The sequence below is a fragment of the Orycteropus afer genome, unplaced genomic scaffold (assembly GCF_000298275.1).
Source record: "Orycteropus afer afer isolate SDZICR_OR568_19922 unplaced genomic scaffold, OryAfe1.0 scaffold00006, whole genome shotgun sequence".
Classification (NCBI taxonomy): domain Eukaryota; kingdom Metazoa; phylum Chordata; class Mammalia; order Tubulidentata; family Orycteropodidae; genus Orycteropus; species Orycteropus afer.
Window position 1 is genome coordinate 21,495,466 of NW_006921593.1, and position 18,182 is coordinate 21,513,647.

The 18,182-nt window shown below is 47.1% G+C and overlaps 1 protein-coding gene across 1 annotated transcript in view; it reads right to left on the reverse strand.

The window, feature by feature from the left end:
- The window catches only part of SCLY (selenocysteine lyase), a 46,212-nt gene extending 40,280 nt beyond the window's left edge, over nucleotides 1-5,932 (reverse strand). The window contains exons 1-2 of the mRNA XM_007943575.2: nucleotides 5,871-5,932; nucleotides 2,280-2,392 (exon numbers count right to left, since the gene is read on the reverse strand). Coding sequence (XP_007941766.2) covers nucleotides 2,280-2,392; nucleotides 5,871-5,932 — 175 coding nt within the window. The remainder of the gene's footprint in view (nucleotides 1-2,279; nucleotides 2,393-5,870) is intronic.
- Nucleotides 5,933-18,182: the final 12,250 nt, after the last annotated feature.

Below are 18,182 nucleotides of genomic sequence, written 5' to 3' on the forward strand. Positions count from 1 at the left end.
CCTCCACGTCCGTCAGTGGAAGGCTGGTTCCACACGGTCTGACACCCTCCACGTCCGTCAGTGGAAGGCTGGTTCCACACGGTCTGACAACCTCCATGTCCGTCAGTGGAAGGCTGGTTCCACACGGTCTGGTGAAGCCCTGCAGTGGCTCTGGGCCCTGTGAAAGCAATGGCGTGGACCATATCTGCCCCACTGAACCACAGTAACAGCATCCGGTCTAAGTGGACAGGATGGTCTAGGCTGGCCACGAACCAGCAATGAGAGAGGATTTCAATTCCCCCCCTTGTCCACCACCCAAAGAAAAATAAATCGTGTATGAGAAGTTATTTAGGGTCTTCTGCCTCTCGCAGCAAAATTAAATGATACCTTTTCCAAATCGATGAGCACTGAGGTTACTTCTGTTTGTCTATTTTTTCTATGATAAGCAAGACTGAGATATCAACACCTTGGTTCTCTAAAGTCTCTCCACACGTCTTAACATTTCCTTAAAACAAACAGCTCCCAGGACTTTAAATCATAATATTGTGAAGTAATGTCCTGAAGGTACTTTCGTTTTCCTGGTTGCATTTCTGCCTGAGAGGGAAGAGGGATCAGGGCAAGGCGTGTCCACAGAGGCATCATATAAGGTAAAAGCTGTGCACAGGCTTCCAGCCCCAAACATCACGTCTCCCTGAGAATTCACCCCAAACTCCTGCAGGATGAAACGCCTTTGACCAGTGCAACTGTTCTCCCCCTCTTCAAGTTTAATGCACCAGGAAGTTCAAGTTTACTGGAGAGACTGGATACAAGGCCATGTCCAGAAGATGAGCCAGAATATACGTGTCAAGTAAACCAACAAATAAGCGAATGAACGACTGGTAGCTGCTTTTGAAAAACCGCTTTGTTATGATGCTGCTGTGGAACTTCTAATGAGCACGTGGATACGAAAAAACCAAAACCAAACTCACTGCCGTCAAGTTGATAATCAAAGTCATAGCGACCCCTCCCTGGGTTTCTGAGGTGGTACCTCTACGGAAGTAGATTGCCCAATCTTCCTTCCGCGGAGTGGCTGGTGGGTTTGAACTGCCAACCTTCTGGTTAGCAGTCAAACGCCTTAGGCACTACGCCACCAGAGCTCCTATGGATATGAAGGCACTTGGAAAACTGTAAAGCTATAAACAAAAAACTCACTGCCATCCAGTCTGTGCCGACTCACAGCGCCCCTAGAGGACAGAGCAGAACTGCCCCAGAGGGTTTCCAAGGCTGTCAATCTCCACGGAAGGAGGTGATGTCATCTTTTCCCCACGAAGTGGTGGTGTGTTTGAACCACCAAAAAGTGGTGCCTACCTTTTAGTTGGCAGCTGAGCGCTTTAAGCACCAAGTCACTGGTGCACCTTAAAACTGTACATAAACCAAAACCACTGCCCTCGAGTCAATTCTGACTCACAGTGACCCCCACTGGGTTTCCAAGGCTGTAAATCTTTATGGATGCAGGCTGCCTAATCTTTCTTCAGCAGAGTGGCTCACGGGTTCAAACCACAGACCTTTTGGTTAACAGCCAAATGCCTTAACCATCATACCACCAGAGCTCCTTAAAGCTGTACAAAGGCATTATTAAATCCTAGGGCTTGGCAGGATTCTGCTGGAATGTTTAGTAGTTAATTATAATCCACAGTTAAGGTAGTTTATCTCAATTACCCCTAATAAACTAATAAACATTAAGTATGAAAGGTGAGACTCTTGGGTTCTTAGTTTAACCTCCCGAAACACATAATCAAACTACTGAATTAAGCCAAATATGTTTTAATGTTCCATTACATGTTATAAACTAATATTAAACATTATGTTTATGTTTATAACAGAAATGAATTAGAAACAAGGATTATTTGTAACTAAAGTAAAGAATGTAAAGATAGTTTTTATTAAAAAAAAAAAAGCCAGGGTTATATGTGATTCTGCTGCTGCTGCTTTCAGATCTATTTTGCACATTTCTGAGGAGCGACTGAGACAGATCCGTGTAAGGGCCTCCACAGGTGTGGTTATTATCAAGTCATTCTTCCTGAGACACCCTTTCATCAGGGAAAGGGAAACAAGAGAGCCTACGACCATGTAGGTTAAAGATTCTGGTGTTAGCAAGGCTCAATCTACAAAACTGGACTTCTCAGGAAAAGCACAGCTCAGTCCTGATGTCAACAGAACACCTACTCAGACCAGAAGGACCGAGTGGGGGTGCGGTTTCTCTGCAGGGTGTCCCCCCACCTGCCCTGGGTGACTGTGCAGGTGCCTTCATCTAGAATTACCTGCTGGGTATGAACTGCTGGGGTTCCCCCAGGCCTTCTGCATGGCCTCCTTCACGGCCTGGATAACCTCGGGCTCCAGGGGAGTGGTCGCATTGTAGTCCATGTAAACTCTCCTTAGGGAAAGGAAACAAAGCCTGTTAATGAAAGGGGATGGGAGTCGGCAGACAGAGCTGCTAGGGGTCAGCCTATCCCACCAACAGGAACAAAGAACAGCCCGGCAGGTGCTGCTCGACAGAAACACTGGGCAAGCTTCCACCAGCTGCCCGGCAATCTCCAACTCCTCACAACGCACAGGAAATCCCCACGTCCTTCCTAGGAGTCTAGTATTTGCTCCGGTGACCCAGTGGCTAAGGCACTGCCTGCTAACCAGAACATCAGCAGTGTGAACCCACCAGTTGCTCCTTGGGGAGAAAGATGAGGCAGTTTGCATCCGTAAAGACTGACAGCCTTGGAGACCCTGTGGTGCAGTTCCATTCTGCCCTCTAGGGGCGCTGTGGGTCAGAATCAGCACCCAGTTCCCCTCTGCCTCACTGAGTCAGAACCAGCTCCATGGCAGTGGGTAGTACTTGCCAGCTTCCTTTATCGTAGATAGAAGACTGTTGTCCTGTGGTTACTGTTGCCAGTTGCTGACTCTCGATTCCAACTCACAGTGACCCGACGTGACCGAGCAGAACTGCCCCACAGGCTTCTCCAGGCATATAATCTTCACAGAAGCAGTCTTCCAGGTCTCTGGGGCCACTGCTGAGTGGGTTCAAACCACCACACTTTCGGTTAGCAGCTGAGCATTCAACCATCGGGCCACCAGAGCAGCTTAAAGGATTACTGGTCTGTTGGCCTGAACCCCAACAGACCTGACTGCTGTAAAGGACAGAGAGGTGGCCCGGGCTTTTTGTTTGATTTTTGAGCTCCTGAGCTTTCCATCCCTCTTCTGCAAAGCCCTGGCAGGCCCTAGGCAATGAGTGTCCATTTCCCCCACCCGCCCTTTCCTCCCAGGAGCTCTGGTGGCCTAGTGCCTAAGGCATTTGACTGCTAACCAGAAGGCTGGTGGTTCAACCCACCAGCCACTCTTTGGAAGGAAGGTTGGGCAATATCATAGTGATACCGCCTCAGAAACCCAAGGAGGGCTTGCTATGAGTCAGGTTCGACTCAGTGGCAGTGGGTTTGGGTCCCTTTCTTCCCACACCCCAGCCGTCTGGGCTTTGCCCTTGCTGTTCCCTTGGCTTATCCCCATCCCCCATTCTTCGGGCCTTTGCTCCAACTTGACTGTGTTAGACCTTCCTCAGAGCTCCATTTAAAGCTGCAGTCACTCCTCTTCCTCCCTTCTATTTTGTCACAGCACTCACCATCACCTGGCACACTAAACTGGTTCCTTGTTGACTGTCTACCTCAGTAGAATACGCAACATGGGCTTCATGAGCACAAGGGCTTAGTGAAGTTTGCACACTGATAACAATGACTGGCACACAGTAGGGGTTCGACTTATCAGATGAGAAAGTAAATGTCAGAATAGACAAAGCCCCTGAAAGAGACCTCAGTAAAACTGATCTATGTATCTTTTTACTAAAACCAAACCTTCAGAAACTATGACTGTGTACAGTAGGTAATCCTGCCTGATGCTGTTAACTAACCTGATTTTAAAATCAATAATGGCATTTAACCAGGTAGGTACAACCCTTAGAACAGTCGATCCTGGGAGATCAGAAGGGCAGCATTGGCACAGGGAGATGGCTCAGGGGGCAGGAATGCGCCAGAGAGAAGGACACAGGGAAAAAGGAACCTCAGGTGGAAGTGGGAAGAGCACTGTCACACTGTGGGGACTGTAATCAGTGGGGACTGCAATCAGTGTCGCAAAACAAAATGGGCATGAACTGTGAATGGAGAAAGAAATCGCTCTACAAACCTTCACTCACATCACAATTTTAAATAATCAAATTTTTAAAAAAGTAGAAAATGATTGTTGTCTTCCCCCAAAAATTGTTCTTCAACCAATAACATGAACATTTGAATACAAGTATCAACCATAGCTGTTAAGGCAGTTGATTGGCTGTTTTTTTTTTTTTTTTTTTCCAACTATCACGCATGGAATATATATGCTAATTTCAATGCAGCATCTTTTCTAAAAGTTGTTAAAAATCAACCAATAGGAACAAGGCTTTGGAAAACTTGAGTAGCCGTCCTTTGCCACTCTAGTATTTTCCACTGGTCGGGCTATGACTTCGCACATGCACCCCTGTACAGGGATGGCTCTCCTTTCCAATAAGAAGCCCAGGCGACCTCCAGCTCGCTAGTACTTGCTGGGTAATAGAAACATTTCAATATGCTGCATTGCTCAGCTCATTTATGGCTTGAATTATAGAATATTTTACCTATCACTTTGCTCCATTTTTGGTATTTTCTTAAAGTGCTATCAATACCAAAACTAGTAAAATAATACAAAAGGTGGAACGTCTTCTCTACTCAGTCCACCAGAGGGCATTGTTTTGGCTCTCTCATTCCCAGTCACAAGTTGTTGTTGTTGTTGTTTGCCGTCAAGTCAAACCCGACTCTTAGCGACCCCTCCTTGGGTTTCCGAGGCAGTATCACTATGGAAGTAGGATTGCCCAACCTTCCTTCCAAGGAGTGGCTGGTGGGTTTGAACCGCCAGCCGTCTGGTTAGCAGGCAAGTGTCTTAGCCACTATGCTACCAGAGCTCCCAATCACAAGTAGGCTGGCTAAAAAGGTCGGATTTAGGTTCGGATCCCAGACACCGACACAGACCCCCCCCCCCCCCCGATGTTCTAGGCCTGGGTGGTGGACTATTCCTGAACTGGACAAAAATGACTCATAAAAACCCAGAACTGCACACCCTCCCCCTTCCCCCACGGGAGGTGGTTCTTGGAGGGTGAAGCAGGGGCTCCTTGCCCAACACACACACCACCCACCCGCTCACAGGCGCCAGCCTACCTCCCGGTTGCTCAGGCCAGCAGCCCGGGAAATAGCCTTAACGATCACTCCCCTACACCCGCTGCTTTGGACAAATCTTGTGAATTCGTCCGCAATGCACCCGTTCTCCCCACCCCCACGGCCACCACGCGAGTCCAAGCTACCACTTCCTCCTGGATTATTACGAATAATAACCAACTGGTTTGCCTGCTTCCTCCCTCATCCCCACACCCACCCCGCCCCCACTCCCCACAAAGTAGCCAGAAGGATTCCGCTAGAACAGAAGTAGGTTGCACCACTCCCTGCTCCAGCCTCCGATGGCCCGTCCTCCTCGGAATAACCCTTCCAGTCCTTTCTGTGGCGCCGCGCGCTGAGCCTGCGTTATCTCGCTGGCAGCATCCCCTCCCTCCGGCCACACACCGGCAGGCACTCCCGGGGGCCCCGGGCCCTAGCAGAACCTCCCGCCATGCTGTCCTCAGGGCTTGCACGGCTGCCTTTGGCTGTCCCTCAAGATTAAGCCCCAGGGTCCCCTCCCAGGGAGCCCTCTCAGGCTGCGCCACGCATCCGATCGTTCTCGCGCCAGGGCCGATTCGGCCTCCCCGGATGCCAGCCCTGCTACACCCGCGAGAGCCCCAAGGGTCACCACCAGCCGGCGCCCTCCAGGCGCACCTCTCCGGTGGGCTCTCCTCTCCGTGGCCCCGCGCGGCCCTCGCTGCCGTACACGCAGCCATCCCAGGCCGGCCCGCCCTCCGCCGCCGGTGATGTCCTTAGCTGCCCGCATGCCCTCGCGTGAGAGCCGACGAGCGGGCGCGCGCGGAGGAGGCAGGGCCGCGAGCTCGGGGCGCGTTCGGATTGGCTGAGCTGCGCAAGCCAAGCCAATCCTCGCGCTGCCGAGGGTAAGGGGCAGGTTCTCAGGAGGGGGAAGCCCGCGGCGCAAGGCGATTGGCTGCGCGAGGTCAGGTGACTGAGTGGTTGGGTGGTGCTTCAGGCGAGTCACAGAGGGGCGGAGCCGGGGCGTGGTGGTAGCTTCTGGCAGGAGCGCTCCTGAGCTCTGGTTGAGACTCCTCGTAAGTCGCCCGGTTTCGCTGAGGCTCACCTTCTTCGCTTCCTACGGATGCAGCCTCTGGAGCGTGTTGCGAGAGACCTAAGAGCTCACTCTCTAGGTAGAGCCAACCGGGCAGTCAGCGGTCTGGCCGAGAGCTTGGACAGTTTGGACATGACACGTGGACCTGAGGAGATGTAGCCATGAGGGGACCGGGAGCTGAGGAGACTGAGACCTACAGGAACCTGGCATGACGAAACCAGGACGTGAGGAGATACCAACATAAAGGGACCTAGACCTGAGGAGACCCCCATCTGAGCACACTGGAACCTGAGGAGATACTGACATGAGGTGATCTGGAAGTGAAGAGACTGAGACTTAATTTCTTAGGCACAACCAAACACCGTGAGGGAATGAGTCACTGGGCGTGGGGCTCAGGCCCACAGTTTCAGGGGACAGTAAAGTCAATTGGCATAACATAGTCCACAAAGACAATGTTTTGCACCCTACTTTGACGAGTAATGGCTAGGATCTCAAAAGCTTGCAAGTGGCTGCATAGGGTGCAACTAATGGTCTCTCCCCATCCCGAGCACAGAGGAGTCAAGAAAATCAAAGAGGCTAGGAAATAGTCCAAAGGACGAATGGACCATGACGCTGAGACTAGAACTAGATGGTACTCAGCTACCAATGCTGACCACTCTGAAAGGGATTACAATAGGAGGTCCCAGACAGAGTGGAGAAAATGTGGACCAAAACTCAGAATCATAAGAAAGACTAGGCTCACTGATTATTTAATAGAGACTGGTCTTAGACCATGGCACCTTTCAAACCTGGAACTGAACTCAGCCTCATGGCTCAACTTTCAGCTGAGTTATTTAAAAAAAAAAAAACAACAACACTGCTATTGAGTTGATTCTAATTCACAGCGGTGACCCTTTAGTACAGAAGTGCAACTGCCCCCATAGAGTTTTGAAGGCTGTAAATCTTTATGGAAGCAGACTACCTCATCTTTCTACCACAGAGCCACTGGTGGGTTTGGTTAGCAGCCAAATACTTTAACCACTATGCCACCAGAGATCCTAGCCAAACAATGGACTTGCTTATAAAGTGAACAATAATACCAGGGGGTACACACTAATTAGAACAATCCACAGTATGAGATCAGAAGGGCAGCAATTGCCCAGGGATAAAGTTCAGGAGGCAGGAAGAGACAGGAAAGGACAAAGGAACATGGTAAATATTGGGAGAAATTGGGAAGAGTACTAGTACACTGTGGAGATTGCAATCAGCGTCATAAAATGTGTATGAATTGTTGAATGGAAAACCAATTTGCTCTGTAAACTTTCACCCAAATCACAATTAGAGAAGAGGAGGAGGGAAAAAGAAAAGAAAAAGACAGTGGCACAGCCTAACACTATAACCTAGGAGGTTTTTTTATGCCTTTGTGGAGGAGTAGTGATGGAGAAACAATGTGAGTGGGGATTGATGATGCTCTATTTGTTAGGCTGGGTGGTATTTGCAAAACAATGTTCATCTTGGGTTAATTCGTTGGCTGTATATCTTATGATTCTGATACTTTGCCAGATGTATCTTATCCTTCAATAAAACTGAGAGATAGCAAAAAAAAAAAAAAGAGACTGGGACCTGAAGAGACATTGACATGAGGAGGCCTGGGTGTGAAGAGACCAGGGCCTGAGACCAGGATATGAGGCTATTGGGACCTAAGGAGACACTGGCATGAGAAGACCTGGACATGAGGAGACTGGGACCTGAGGAGACCTAGGTGTGAAGAGACTAGGACAAAAGGAGACATCAACATGAAATACTTGGATGTGAGGAGACCGAGATCTGAAGAGATCAGGACCTGAGTAGACTGGGATGTGAGGAGACCTAGACTTGAGGAGATTGAGACCCAAGGAGACCAGGAACTGAGGAGGATGGGATGTGATGGGTCTCGGATGTGAGGTGGCTGGGATATGAGAAGATTTGGAACTGAGGAATAAGCAGCAGGAGCCAGCAAGGAGTTGGGCAAGGTGTACAAATTCCATGAGGCACCCTTGTAGTTGCGGCACTCTGTTTGTACTTAAATGCTTTTATCTGTCACCCCCCCACACACACACACACCCGTTGACTGTAAGCTCTGTGAGAACAGGGACCTGTCGCTTCATTTACTATAGTCACTACTTGAATGGAAAAACAGTACTGGGACACACAATGCAACATTTAAAGATGAGAGCTGCAAAGAGCCCAGAACAGCTGACAAGTGATTCATCTCAAGTGCTCCTTCCATCAGTTAGGCAGTAATAAGAGAATGCTGTGTCTCCAGGGGGGTATTGTGAGCGTAGGAGTGGAATCAGAGCTACAAAGAAATGCCCCTCATGGCTAGTGATACCCAGAAGAAACAGAGTTTCTTAGGTAGTCCAATTGCTACTTATTTTGTCTGCCTTCCACTCTTATTAAAAGCAGCTCATGATGCTGACATACTAGCAGTTACCCCCATTCAAGGTGGGCTGGTCAAACAGATGCAACACAATCTAACAGGCTATCTCAACTACAAAGATACATGCCCAGTCAAGACTCACCAAACATCTGAGGCATGCAAACTTCATGAAAGTGAGATAGCAAAGGAAACAGAACTCACACCTAAGGAGAAAATTAAGAGCTATCAGAATGTACCTTTACTAAAGGAAAAACCTGCAGAGGGGTAAGTGGATACTACATTATGAAAAACAAAAGTGGTTATGAAACAAGACAAGCAACAATGGAAAAGTAAGAGATATTAGATGTGAAAACTGTAATAGTTGAAATCAAAAACACTCAATAGATGCACTGAATACCAGGATGGACATAGCTGAAGAGTGAAGAGCTAAATGCCTGAATCTAGGGATCCTTTCTGATTTTAGCTCAAAAAATAGATGGGAAAATATGGAAAAAAAGACAGCCATCTAATACAGTAATTCTCAACTGGGGATGATTTTACTCTCCAGGCACCATTTAGAAATGTTTGGAGACATTTGGTGCTTCTGGGTTTCTCGTGAGTAGAGGGCATGCATGCTGCTATTAACATCCTACAATGCACAGGGTAACCCCTACAACTAACGATCCAGTCCAGTACGTCAGCAGTACCAAGGCTGACTGGTGTGGATACCCTTTTCTACTTGGTTCCTTAATTTTTGTCTGAAGGACTTCCTTCACAATTTCTTAGTGCTGGTCTGCTGATATGACTTCTTTTGGCTTTTATGCATCTGGAAAAAGCATTTTGCCTTAATTGTTGATACTTTCTCTAGATACTGAAGTCAGCTTGACAGTTTTTCCCCAGTACTGTATAGATGGGCTTCCCCACCCTCTAGCTTGCACAGTTGCATAGTCTGCAGTGAGAAGTCTGCTGTTATCCCCCCCTGTACGCTACATCTGTTTTCCCTTCCATCTTTCCCTTTCTTCACCAATTTTACTGATAACAAATCTATTATTTAGTTGTAAAGGAATTCGGCAAACGTTGTTAAAACGCTCGTATCCCCAAAACAAGGCTACCTGCTTATCCTTCCTTGGTGTGCCACACCCACTCAGTACCCATGAGAGGGAAGGCTGGGGGACTGTTTACCAAAGTCTGTAGCCTATCCAGTCACAGAGCTGACACTGGAGAAGAGGGCCTGTCTGGGAAGGATATCCACTGTGGCTGTCTCAAAGGTGCCCTTGGAGTGGGGACTGAGGCTTGAGGTGGCCTCCCCCAAGAACCAAAAAATTCCATCTATTCGTTCTTGTGTCAACCACAGCAAAGATTCGCTCCCCACAATTAAGCCTCAAGGAATAGGCGAATGGAGGAGGGGGAGAAAGGGGAGACTTGAAAAAGTGTCTTGTGCCAGGAGGGGGAGACAGAGACATCAACTCTCCCAGTGGGAGTACATTTTGGTGGGGCGATGGAAGGAGGGCCTCTCTGAATACTGGCAGCCTTGAACATTTTTGCTGTATCCTTGAAATTAAACAATTTGATTATGACAGGAGTAGGTGTAGTTTCCTTTAATTGTGCTTCGCTCTGTTGACCTTCTTGGATCTGTGGGTTTACAGTGTTTATCAATTTGGAAATTTATCACTACATCTTCAATTTCAGTGTATCTTTCCTTCCACCATGTTTAACCCAGTGTATTTTTCATCACAGGTATGCATTTTTCTTCTCGAAGTTGAATTTGTGTCTTTTTAGAGATTTTCCTTATCTTAACCTAATATGCTCATTCTTTCCCTTCTTGAACTGTTTTAATGCCTTTGTCTGCTAATCTTGTTACATTTGTAATTTCTGGTGAAGAGCTAATTTTCTATCACAGCTGCAGTCTCCCTCTCTCCTTATATTAAGGTAACAAGATTACTCTCTATTTTAGTTGCAAATTTACAGTGAACAGAAATTGAATGAGATCTCAGAGACTGAAAATAAACTCTACTTTGGGGGAGTCATGAAATCAGAACTGACACATGGTTAATTGATGTTTGCTTCACACTGGTAGAGAAGGTCTGGTGGTGCAGTGGTTAAAGCATTCAGCTTCTAACCAAAAGGTCAGTGGTTTGAACCCACCATCCACTCCATGGGATGGGTCAGTTCCACTCTGTCCTCTAGGGTCGCTGTGAGTTGGAATCGACTGCGGCAGTGGGTTTGCTTTGGGCTTTGCTTCCCTAAAGACTGACAGCCTTGCAAACCCTACGGGGCAGTTCCACTTTGTCCTCTAGAGTCACTGTGAGTCAGAATCAACTCCATGGCAGTGGTTTTCACCCTGGTTACAGAGTTAAGAAGTAGTCACAGGTGCTACTTTAACATTTTCAATCCCAATCCTATTCCCTAACTTCCAGGGAGGTGTGCTTGAGAAAGGCTTTTCTTTAATACTAAGCCTAGTAAACATTCTTAACAGGCACCTTCACCAAACAATTCCTCACCCCTGCCAGAAACCTGACCCTTGCCCTCTGTTTCACAAGCAGTTAAACTTTGACAAAAAGACTGGATTGTCTTTTCAGCAAAATCAGAAATGTCTAGGTCAGACCTCAGTTTGAGTCCAATGGAGTTTTGATTTAGACCTGAAGCTACCCATTTTCAGTTATGCTGGCACCTCAGTTTTAACATTCACACAGACCATCTTGACATCCGGTCTATGTTCTTATTCAGATTTCATCTGTGCATATGTGTATTTATCCCTACACTTTGTAGCACATGTAGGTTCACGTATCTGCCATCACAGTCAAGATACAAGTATCACCATGACAAGGATCCCAGGTGTTGCCTTTTTATTAATAAACTCACACCCCTCCCTTCCCTAACTACTAACCATCATTAAACTACTGCCTTGGAAACCCAAGGAGGGGTTGTGAGTTGGATTCGACTCGATGGCAATGGGTTTTCTATCAAAGATTGTGGCATTTTCTTTTCAAATATGGTATGTAAATAAAAATATAGAGTATGCTACCTTTGGGACTGGCTTTTAATTTTCATTTAGCGTAATACCATGGACATTCATCCAAGTTCTTGCAAACATCAATAGCCCATTCCTTTTCACTGCTGAGTAATATTCCATAATATGTATGCACTACAGTTTAGCCATTTATAGCTGAAGGGCATCTAGGCTGATTCCAATTTGTAGCTATCACAGATTTTAAAGCTGTCATGAACAGTGTATGGATTTTTGTGTGAACATGAGTTTTCATTTTTCTGGGATAAATGGTCAGAAGCACAAATGCTAGGTCATATAGTACCTGGGTAGTTTCCACCATGTGTCCAGCAAATAATATCTCCAACTCTGCGTATTTGTCTAGTTCTCCTTTCTGCTTCAGCAGTTTTTCTTGGTGTATTTTGAGGCACTTTTGTATCGCAGTTCATGAACATTTAGGATTGTTAAGTTTTCCTGGTAGTGAACTTTTGAACATTATGGAATATTTCTCTGTTTCTGGCATTTTTTTTTTTTTAAACTCTGAAGTCTAAATGATCATTTTAACCACTCCTACTCTTTAAATAAATTGCACAATTTGTCTGTTTCCATCCTCTATTACTGTCATTGAATTTAAGTTCTTATAAATATCATTAAACAAATCTATTCTGCCAATGTCTTTTGTCATATTTAGACTATTTACATATGAGATAATTATTGATATGTTAGTGTGTAGCTCTGCCATTTTCTTACTTTGTTTTCTCTGGTTCCCGTTCCTCTCCTTTGTCTTCCTGAGGGTTACGTGCAATCTTTTAGTATTGCATCTTGACTTCTTTATACAATATTGAAAAAGTGAGGTGTAATTCACACCATAAAACTTGCCCTTTTAAAGTGTATAGTGTTGTCGGTTTCAGTGTAGTCCCAAGGTTTTACTACCATCATCTAATTCCAGGACATATTTGTCACCCCCAAAAGAAACACCATAGCCATTAGATTCCACTCCCTAATGTGCCCTCCCCACAGTCCCTGGCAGTCACTAAGTTGCCTTCCCTCTAGGGACATGCTTATTCTGGACATTTCATATAATGGAATTACACATCATCGGAACTTTGTGTCTGGTTCTTTCACTTAGGAAAATGTTTTCAAGTTTGATGTATGTACTGTTATTATTTTTAATGGCTAAACAATATTCCAGGAGCTCTGGTAGCATAGTGGCTACAGCACTTGACTGCTAACCAGAAGGCTGGCGGTTCAAATTCACCAGCCAATCCTCGGAAGGAAGATGGGGCAATCTACTTCCGTAGTGATACTGCCTCAGAAACCCAAGGAGGGGTCACTATGAGTCGGGGCTGACTCGACGGCAAAACAACAACAAACAACATTCCATTGTATATGCCACACTTTGTCTATTCATTCATCACTTGGACATTTGGATTTTAGATAAATATTCAGCTAAGCACATCAATGTACAAGATCCAGAGTGGGTATGTTGTCATTTCTCTTGCACATATACCTAGAAGTGAAATTGCTGGGCAATATGGTAACTCTAATTTTAACTTGCTGAGGAACTTCTGAAATGCTGTTACACGTGGATACACCATTTCACATTCCCACCAGCAATGTGTCAGGGTTCCGCATCCTCTCCAGTACTTACTAACATTCCTTTTTTTTTTTTTTGATGGCATCTTAGTCAGTGTGAAGTAGTATTGTACTGTCGTTTTGAACTCCATTTCCTTGATGGCTTCTTTTCATGCATTTACTGGCCATTTGTGTATCTTCTTAGGAAATGTGTCTATTCCAATAGTTGCCCATTATGTCTCTTTTTATTCTTAAGCTGTAATATGTCTTCATGTATTCTGGGTAGTAGACTCTTATCAGACATACTTTGCAAATATTTCCACCATTCTGGGCTGCCTTTTCACTTTCTTGATGGTGTCTTTTGAGCACAAAAGTTTTTAATTTTGGTGACGTCTAACTGACCTACTTTTCCTTTGGCTGTTTATACTTTAGTTGTATCTAAGAAACCATTGCCTAATCCAAGTCACAAATATTTAAAGCTGTGTTTTCTTCTAAGAGTTTTATATTCTTAGCCCTTACATTTAGGTCTTTAATCCATAAGATAAATTTTACTATGTGAAGTAATTCAACTTCATTCTTCTGCAGGTGAATATCCAGCTATCCTAGCACCACTGGTTGAAAAGACTCATTACCACATTGAATTGTCTTGACATTCGTGTCAAAAATCAATGTGTCACACAGTCTTGATTACTGTAGCTTTCTAGTAAGTTTTGAAATTGAGAAGTGTCAGTCCTCCGCCTTTCTTCAAGATTGTTTTGGTTATTCTGGGTCCTTTGCATTTTCATGTAATTTCAGGATCAGTTTGACAATTTTTGCAGAAAAAACACAGCTGGCCATTTGACAGGGATTGTCTATAATCTGTAGATCAGTTTGGGAAATACTGCCATCTAAGCATTAGGAAGTCTTCCACTCCATGAACACAGGTGTCACTCCACTATTTAATTCTTTTTATGCTACTGTAAATGGAATTAATTTCATTTTTTGGCCTGTTCACTATTACTGTATTGAAATGCAAACAATTTTATATGTTGATCCTTGTATCCTGTAGCTTTGCTGAATTTGTTATTAGCTCTAATAGTTTTCTTTGAATGGTTTTGTTTTCTATATGCAAGATTATATCACCTGCAAATAGATCACGTTACTCCTTCTTTTCCAGTCTGGATGCATTTATTTCACTTTCTTGCCTAATTGCCCTGGCTAGAACCTCTGGTACAATGTGGAGTAGAGATGGTGAGAGCAACTACTCTTGTCTTGCTCTTAACTTTACCAAAAAACAAACTCACTGCTGTGGAGTCGATTCGACTCATAGCGACCCCTCCTTTGGTGTCCAAGGTGGTGTCACTATGGAAGTAGACTGCCCAATCTTCCTTCTGGGGAATGGCTGGTGGGTTTGAACCACCAGCCTTCTGGTGAGCAGTCAGATGCCTTAGGCACCACGCCACCAGAGCTCCTGTTCAGTTCTTTACCATTAGAATGCCAGTTACTTCCCTACACGCCCCTCGTCAGATGGGGCCAGTGCCCTTCTATGGCTAGTCTGCTGAGTGGCTTTATCAAGGCCTCTTAGATTTCTTGAATCCTTTTCCGATCTATTGAGACGATCACTGTGGTTTTTAACCTTTATTCTGTTGACGGTGTATTATAGCATTTGCTATTACACTGTCTTTACATGCCCGGGATAAAGCCCACTTGGTTGTGGCATGTCTTGTTTTTGTCCATGTTTCTACACTAGGTTTGGTGGTTCTTTGTCGGATTTTTGTGTCTGTGAGGTTCTGACCTGTGGTTTTCCTGTGATGCCTTGCTCTGCCTCAGGTACCAGGGTAATACTGGCCTTGTGCGTGCGCTGGGAAGTACTCCTCATGTTAATTTATTTTGTGTTTGTGAAGGTCTGATGTTAACTACTCTGTATGTGTTTGTCAGCATCCCCGGTAAAGCCCCCTCTGCCTGCACATCTTCCCTTTATTGTTCTCCTCCAGTGGCTGCTTGGGGCAATCTACTTCCATAGTGATACTGCCTCGGAAACCCAAGGAGGGGTCACTATGAGTCGGGTCCAACTCAAGGGCACATAACAACAACAAAGTGGCTGCCAGGCTGCTGGTTTTCATGAGAATGCAGGCTACTAACTTTCAAGTCAGAGAAGTGGAGAAGTTGGAGAGTGGGAGACGGGACTAGAACAAAATGCCACAAAGCTCACTGTTTTCCATCCCGCAGCCATTTTTCTTGAGTAAAGTCTCCGTGGATTGGTGTGAGTCTTTGGTTAGTTCCAGAGTTCTGGAAAGCTGACTCTGACGATGTTTGCCAGCCTTCCTGGTGCTCTTAGCGATCACTTCTGGGGTGGGAGCAGTCATGGGACTCAGCTCGTCTTCCCATCAATCACTGTCCCATGCTACCCAATGTCCCATGTCCACAACCACTGGCCATTGTCAGGGTTTTAGTTGTCTGAAACGGGAGAGTAAATCCAGTCACCATCCCTCCATCTTGGCCAGGAGCATGCCCCTCTGGCACTTGTATCTCGTATCTTCTCTCTCATGGGTTTGTCTTGTTTCCTTGTGCATTCTGGGAAGCTTTCTCAAGCTGTCTCCTTATCCTTACTTCTCACCACCAAGCCTGCTTGTACTGCTGTGGATTTAACTGTCTCAGCCAAATCTTTCATATAGTTCCATTCTGTTGCCTTGTAACTTCAGCCTACTGTCTCTTATGAGGGAGCTGTGGTGGCACAGTGGTTAAAGCAATTAGCTGCTAACCAAAAGGTTGGTGGTTTGAATTCACCAGCCTCTCCATGGGAGAAAGATGAGGCAGTCTGCCTCCACAAAGATTTACAGCTTTAGAAACCCTATGGGGCAGTTCTGCTCTAATAGAGTCACTATGAGTCAAAACTGACTCAATAGCAGTGGGGTGGGTGGGTCTCCTTATGACTTGATTCTCAAAGATACCACTTATTGCATTCTCCTAAACGTGAGCTTTTCCCCTGAAATTTGTTTGCCCAATATGCCCTTCATTTCCAGAATCGAGCTCATTCTGGAGGTCTCCTGGAGGAATGTGTTTTGTAGGACTTTCTTCGCAAGTCCATTTACTGCAGTAAAGCACACTCTGGACTCGGCACCTGTCAGCTGTTCACTATGGTTCACAGTGGCTGGCTCATCACCCATCTCTGTGACAGGAGGTGTGCTCCCTGGCTACGGCCTGGCGTGGCTGGTTTACGCAGCTCCCAGCTTCTGGAGGCTTCCATCTGTGTGCTCATGCTCTCCTGCCTCTGCGTCTCTCATCCTCCTCCCACTCGACCCGACTGGTCCTCTGGGCCAATGTGTACTTGGAAAGCCACTGCGCACACATGACCTGCAACCAGGGCTCGTCTCACCTCCATCCGCTCTGCGTCGGAGAATACGCTCTCCCTTCCACCCAGAGTTCCCAGCTGTTTCCTGAAATCTGCAGGTCCTGTCCAGATACAGCTGCTGATGACAGGAAGGAGGGGGCAGTGGCCTCTTGGGCTCACAGCAGAGCTCCTGGGTCAGGCTCAGGCAGAGCGGGAGCCTCACCGCCAGTGGGCCCGGGGTCTCCGAGTGCAAGCACTGATAGCACAGGTGAAAAGCTTGTTTTTCCTCAATCTCTGGTTTGGGAGAATTTTCATGTCATCACAGGTGGTTCTGACTCAGAGGTCCCAAAACATCTCCTCAGCTCCTGCTACATTTACGCAACATTAAACAATCACAGCTAAAAACCCCTGTGGGGAGTAATGAGGACTGGATTTATTTGCCCATGGGAACCACCTGACAGAACGGGAGATAGTGGTGTTCAGACGTGGGATGGCAGGTTGCTGGTGATGCGGCTGGCGAAGGTAAGGTCCTACATGCTGGGTGCCGACTGACTCCTGGGATAGGGAAGAACACATGGTGAGCAGCTGCCAGCCACGTCGAGGCTGCTGGCAGCCTGAGCCAGGCTGTGGGGCACTGAGAAGTGACCGTCTGTGTGGAAGAGCAGGAACGGCTTTCCAGAGACAGCGTGACCTCGAGTGCATCTTGAAGGGAGCCCAGTGAGGGAAGATGGGTGCGCTGGGGAGAGTGGACCTCACCTAGGCCATGAGAGCTCTGCTCTGAGGCCAGGCTCCCGATCACAAAGGCCTCTGTGCCCAGCCCAGGGCCGGGTTGTGTCCCGGAGGCAGTGGGAAAACGCAGCATGGTCCAAGGTGTTTCACACACGGCTGCCTGGAAGCCACGGGTGGAGATGTGGTGGGGTGGGGGTGGGCACCCGATTGTTTTGGTCCCATGCAGATGTTTGGGCAGCCCGCCCCCTGCCCACGCCACACCTGCGCTAGTTTCCGCCATGTGCCACTGCTGCCGGTCCAGCCGGGCACACAGCCATGGTGTGGCCTCCACCCGCACCTCTGGCCTCAACCAGAGCTCCCGGCCAGTGTTCCCCAGCGAGCCGATTGAGCTCTTCAGCAGGACTTCACCTATTCCAGGTATACATCATTATCTCCATTTTCACAAGATCCCTGGGTGACCCTTATGCAGGGAACCATCACCCGGGGATCTTGGCGAGGTGGAAAAGCCCTTCTCAGCAGGGGTCATCTGGAAGGAACAGGTTTGGAGCTCTGAGTTGAGGCTGGAACCTCCCGGGAACAGGAAACGGCTCTGGAACCACAGCACTGCCTCCACTTCCGGCTTCTCTGCTTCCACCTGGCAGGACGATGCTGGTCACCGGGGTTGAAATAAATAAAAACAGGATGTGGTTTAAGAGACAGAGTCATCTTCCGACGTTGAGCACCACGTGGGGCTGGCCAGTTGCGGGGACAGTCAGCAAGGTTTGACACTGACCTGATGAAAACCCACAGGAGGAAAGGCGTGAGCAGTGCTGACGCCAGCCCAGGCTAGAGGTCTCGGCACACTGAACCGTGCCCCAGCGGCTGGACGAGGGGCCTAGAGGTCTCGGCACACTGAACCGTGCCCCAGCGGCTGGACGAGG